Source organism: Limulus polyphemus, unplaced genomic scaffold, assembly GCF_000517525.1.
Source record: "Limulus polyphemus unplaced genomic scaffold, Limulus_polyphemus-2.1.2 Scaffold1790, whole genome shotgun sequence".
Taxonomy (NCBI): domain Eukaryota; kingdom Metazoa; phylum Arthropoda; class Merostomata; order Xiphosura; family Limulidae; genus Limulus; species Limulus polyphemus.
The window spans coordinates 38,823-45,247 of NW_013667400.1; the positions used below are offsets into that span (position 1 = coordinate 38,823).

Sequence of the window (6,425 nt, forward strand, 5' to 3'; positions counted from 1 at the left end):
CATCATCAGGTACAAGTTGTACATTTGCTGTTATGTTAAACTTATATTAAAGTTTTTCTTCATTACCCATTCAAGCCGTCTCCAGCCATTATTAGTCTCAAAGTGGGTTCCTCGTCATCGAATTGTGACATACCTATTTACAACGGAACTTATGCCGCAGGGCTATTTTCAAGATGCACGGTCGTTAGATAGAGCAGGACCGGACGTTGCGACGTGAACTGCAATGACAGAGTAAGGCTCTAAAATAAATTTAATAGAACGTGCCCAACCCTCTGTATAACCAAATAATGAGATTTAATTGTCACTCTTTTAACGCACCCACCACTCAAAGGGCTGAATAAGATTTAGCGGTAACTGGACACGAACTGTATACCTTCGGTTCTATAGTCCAGCATGTTAACCACTACGCCACACTCATCAGTATATTGTGGTTATTGTTATAATCATACTTATCAACGTGTGGATAAAATGCAATTAATGTTCTTACGGGTATCGCCTTTTCGATTTAATGTAGTTGATTTATGACCTAATGAATGCCTTCATTATTACAAATTTACAGGCGACTGTTAGATGTTTTTAGTGGCCACCTCCTTATATTTTGTTATAAAAGTTGCTCACTAAACACATAACTGATTTTGCTAGATTGTCACTAATCTATCCCAGCTGAGTCGTTATAAGTTATTGAAACAATCTACAAGAATATACAAGAATACAAGTTGTTTTAGTTGTTATCATTTTCTGTTTAGAATTCAATGTACATATGTAGTTCGTTCGTTAGCATAATGACACCCCCCCCCAAAAAAAACAACACACACCCAGTTTTCTTATCACAACATTTGGTATGTATGTAATCTGATAATAGGATCTCCTTCCTCACCTTCGTACCCAAACACTAACAGTCAACAACTGCACGAGGACGTGATCTGTCTGGTCTAGGGCTGTTAATCTGGCAAAATCTATAAACAACCAAAAAGTATACACTTGCTTGATACGGAACGTCCTTCCTAGGACTATAAAGTTTCTTTCTGTAACTTACTTCGGCTTCTAAGTGGACAGAATCCTGTAAAGTGATTTAGTAATTTTAAATATTTGATTCACGTTTATAAAATACAATGTTGAATGACTGCCGTGTGGACTTTTATAATTTCATAATGAGATTTAATATAATAGTTTTTGCAGGTATAATTATTATTGGATCTTTCACTACATGCAACGCAAGTACTGAAACAACAACTTCAACTCAAAGTGAAAGACGTCACAGTTATAATAGAGGTAATATATATATAGAGAGAGAAATAATTATTTTTCCTACTTCTACGACAGTAACTGAAAGAAATTCTAGTAATATATTTATTTGTTATGAAGAAATTAAATTATAGTTACTTATCACAAACAAATGTATATTTGTGGCTTAGGTTTCAGCTAATGTTTAAGACTAGTGTTACTTCTACAATTAAAGGTGGTATATATAAATTTTTCACTAGAGAGCTAGTTTATTTGTTGTTAAGCACAAAGCTAGATAATGGACTACCTGTGCTGTGCCCTACTGGCATCGAAATCCGATTTTTAGCGTTATAAGCCCTCAACTTTACGAGGGGGGATACAGAGCTATAAACTATAACTAGGAGGATTATAAACTATGTACTGTTGAAATGAGAGAGAGTTAATCAGAAATAAGAACCTGTCTCTAATTTGAATTACAAATTATGTCCTGTGCAATGATAGAAAATTATCTAATGGAGAACCAGCATATAAGAAGGATATTACACCATATTCTGCTGTAATAATAGAATATTATTAAAAGAGTTAAAAACCAGTGTATTATAAGAATTATAAACTATGTTTAGCTGTAATAAGAGAAATATGATTAATCAAAGATATAAGAACCAGTCTATAAGAAGAATTATAAGTGATGTCCTGCTGCAGTAAGTTCACCAACAAGATAGAAACCAATATTTAAAAATTATATATATAAAAGATATGTTCTTCTGCAATGAGAAAAAAATATATCACAGGATAAGATCCAGTTTCTAAGAAGAATTATAAATTACATTTAGTTGGAATAGCAATAGTTGAAATATATTATTTTTTTTCAGCATATTATGAATTTGTTGTTATGTTTTTAGAACAAAGCTACACAGTGGGATATCTGCACTCTGTCCACCATTTAGTGTTGTAAGTCCGTAAACTTACCGTTCACCCACCCGGACACACGCACACACACACATGTGTCAATTTTTTTTACAAGCTACAATGCCGTATTTGTTTGATTTTTATGTCCTCTTTTCAGGATACATCATGATCCTTCGTAAGTATTGATTGAAAAGCTTTTAATATTTGATATATTTCACTAGAGAGGTTATTATCCTGTTTGTGAAGTGCTTTACCTTGACATTCAATTCTCTGTCACTTCAATATAACCTTTTGTGATCCTATATAGAGTTTGTTTGTTTCGGATATTCGCGCAAACCTACAAAGTGTTATCCGTGATAGTCATCCCTAATAAAATAGTGGGATTTGACCATCACTATTATAACACACCCACTGCCCCATAGTGTTGGGCACAATTTTGTGGTAATGGGATGGAAACCATGGACTCCCGGATTCATAGTTTGACAAGACAACAATTGTTCATTCCCAGCTTCTTATGTAGAGGACTAACTTATTTGGATGCTTTTTTCCCTATCATTCAAACACAACCTTTTTTATTGTTATGTAGAGAACTAAATGATTACTTCTCTGTCATTCCATCAGTTCTTGGTGTATCCTGTTATAAGGATATTTGTATTTCTGTTGCCATGATCTGTGGTTCATCATTTTTTGAAGACAGTTGATGTTGTCTATTTTTGAGAACTCGGGCGTGTACTTTAACTATCTGGCTATTTTCTGAGTTTTCGTTAAACGATGGAGCGAAGATGATCGTCTCTCTTTGCTAAAAATTATCAAGGAAAAACAATCTTTACCAAGCCTTTTAGACTATACAATATCAACTGTCTTTAGTTCATCATGTATTTGGTTTTTTTTCCCATCGTTTATTCAGCTCATTCATGTTTGTTCTTTTTAGTAATAAATAATTTAATTCAATTCATACTGAAGTTTAAATTCACCAATCTACAGTTTAGTATCTGTTTTATGACGTTTACAGCATTTTTAGGTTGTCTTGCAACATAATTTTTATCCATACAATAGTTATTCGTTTATTGAGAGCCTTCAGATTTTACCTTCATATACCAAATGATTCAAAGCACTGAAAACTGAATATGAAATCCCGTGTTACGTAGTTTAATGTGTAGCATATTTTACACCAGTTCTTTCATTTATATAATTTAATTAGTGCTACTTTACAGAATGTACTTTAATATCTTTTCACACTAGTTAACTTTCAAGAATTTGAAATTTGTATATATATTTTTGATTTCAATATTTTCGTTGATACTTTGATAAAAAGAATAATATTTTCCACCTCTTCATACTCTATAATCTCAATTTTTACTATGCAGTTCTTTTCACACATGCTCGTTCTTTCAGAACCTTCGGTTAGTTCTGTTTTACAACAAATACTTCAACGTCTCTCTACTTTGGAGACTGATCAGCTACAAGGTTCCACACAAAGACAAGAAATTCGACAAGTGTTAAACCGAATTGAACAGAACCGAAAAGAAGTTATTTTATCATTGGATCGTTCAGAGTCTCGAGTAACCCAGCAACTTGACACCATCAAAGGAGAATTACGCAAGGTGAGAAAACAACGATAAACTCAATAGCAGAGCCACTGCTACAAAACTTATTGTTTGATAATATAAAACGGTTCAGATTCACTACTACTTCTAACGTTTTGGTTTTGTAAGAAACATATTGATTTATACGTGCAAACGGTCGTTATGATACAGTTTTTTCATTACTTGCGTTCATATTTACTTTCTAGAAACATTATTTCTGTATTTTCATTATCTGTTACACTCTTTTAATGAATGTAATATGTTTTTCAGTAATTCAACTACAGTGTGATGGAAATTTTTAAACAGTATTTTTAAAAATGAGGAAAAGGTAACCGAAATATTTTTCATCACAACGGATTTTCTCATGTTCATTCTCTGTAAATGAGTAGGAATGTTACAAGTATTGTGAATAAACTTTTTATACAAATCTACCAGGTCAGCGTATCCTCAGTTAGTAGTGGACGGGTCCTCATGGGTTTCAGTGTTAATCCCATTGTGCGCTGCTGTGAATGGTTAATGAAGGTCCAGGTGGAACCAAGATGGCAGAAGGAAAATAGTTCGTGTGTTTCTATAGACTAATGGGTATTTGATACAGCAAGGGTAGTCTGAATAACTGAGATATTTCAGTCATTCTACTCATACCAAAACCCATCATGAGTAATTTGTTGAGGAAATTAAGACAACTAGATGGATTAATGTATAAAATCAGACTGGTCACCCAAAATAATCACTTCTCGTTCTATTCGATCTTTAAAACGAATTCTAACAAAAAAAACAAAAAACAACAACAACAAAAACCAACTAAACATTTAGAATTAAATACATCAGTTAGGACTTCAATGACACTTGAAAACTATAAAGACTACCTATTTCAGACTGTGACTCTGTGTGCCCTACTCATCACAGCCATGAATGTAAGGAGTCGGATCTTACGGTGCCTCAAACGTGGACGTTGAGATCAATAATATCTGAGATCCATCATAAGCTCACATACTCATTGCTGGCTTCAGAATGGCGAAATTCGTTTGATGGCAACCCCCGAAGAGTGGCGGGGTTTTAAAATGTGGGCATGGCTCTAATGACGTGTATCTGTTCCAATGATAACAGTGAATATCTTCTTATGTTTTGGCGTTCTGGACAATGCTGCACTGCCTATATTGATGGATCGAGTTTGTTTGTTTATTTTGTTGAATTCCCCATAAAGTTACACAAGGTCTATCTGCGCTAGCCGTCCTTATTTTGAAGTGATAGACCAGAGGGAAGAAAGCTAATCAACACCACATATCGTCAACTTTTGGGCTACTTTTGTCAGATTGAATAATGAGATGTAGTTGTTTTTTATAATGCACCTAGGATTTAAAGAACGGCTGGATGCAGGTGTTAGTAGCAGCGTGTAGATTGTGATTAACGCCAAATGTTGATGTACATCCTATGAAAATGGAAATCATCCATGACACCCCTTTAGCAAAGTTTGCTGTCCCAAAACTTTGGATAGTACAGTGTGTGCATTATATATGTTTTATGTGTAGATCATATTTTGGAGTTGAAGCTGAACTCTACAAATAATAGTTTCCTGATTTGGTATTGCATATGCCTCAGGCCACTTGGTGAAATAATCCATCCCCACACAAATGTACCTGTTTCCAGCACGAGTTTGGAGAAAAGGACCAGCAATGTCAACGACCACTCTTTCCATTGGTGTGCCAACTTGATATAACTTCATTGGAACACGTCCCTTATGCTTGGGTCCCCTTTTAGCACAACATGTACTGCATGTCCTGCACCATTCTTCCACATCTTACCTCACACCTATCCAGTAAAATTTCTGTTGTAGGTGATTCAATGTCTTCTTAACTCCGAGATGTCCTCCTGTTAAACTATTATGGGATTGACGCAGCACAACTTTCCGTAACTTTCTCGGTATAACAGTTTGCATGGTCATCACTTTCCCATCTCCGGAGAAGAATACAATCTTCAAGCCTCAACTGGTCCCATTGTGCCCAATAGTTCTTTGTAACAGGGCTTAAGCTAGACACCTTCTCCCAAGCAGGGCGCAAAACACTTGATTTTAGAAAATCCATTATTGGCTTCAAATCTTGGTCTTTCTCCTGCTCTGATTTAATATCTATACTTGGATCCACTCCACCACCATCAACTCCTTCGGTCACTTTGACTTCAGCTTGATGACACCTGGTTAGTTCAACCTCTCTTTTAACACTTACTGGAATTTGGCCTTTGTTGTTCCCAAACGTCATTTTATCAAAATTAACTACACACTTCCTCAGTAGTAAGTAGTCCGATCCTAATATGCATTGGTCTTCAATGTCAGCCAAGTATACTTTCTGTCTGTTCTTCATGCCCATGAGCTCATGAGCTCAATAGTTACTCATACTGGTCCCCTCAGCCTTGCATAATGTCCTGTCCTGTCGCACCACGGAGCTTCTGTACAGCTTCTGGTACTCCTTTGTGATCCAGCACCTTGATACCCACAGGGGTTTGCTGAGATGCAGAATCTATGACAAAGTTGCACCTTTGGCCATCCAGCTTTCCTATCACGTAGACACTATATGAGATTGCCATTTTACCCTTAGCTGTTGAGACTTTTACAATGGGGGTTGGTGGGCGTCCCTCAGCACCAACCACTACTGGTTTCCCGAAACTGACCTATTGGTAGTATTCTTCTTACACTGGCTCCTCGTATGTCCA

General features: G+C 35.7%; 1 protein-coding gene across 1 annotated transcript in view; it reads left to right on the plus strand.

The window, feature by feature from the left end:
• Positions 1-898: 898 nt before the first annotated feature.
• LOC106464940 (fibrinogen C domain-containing protein 1-like) overlaps positions 899-6,425 on the plus strand; it is an 18,089-nt gene continuing 12,562 nt past the window's right edge. The window contains exons 1-2 of the mRNA XM_022392759.1: positions 899-1,272; positions 3,529-3,737. Coding sequence (XP_022248467.1) covers positions 1,113-1,272; positions 3,529-3,737 — 369 coding nt within the window. The 5' untranslated portion in view covers positions 899-1,112. The remainder of the gene's footprint in view (positions 1,273-3,528; positions 3,738-6,425) is intronic.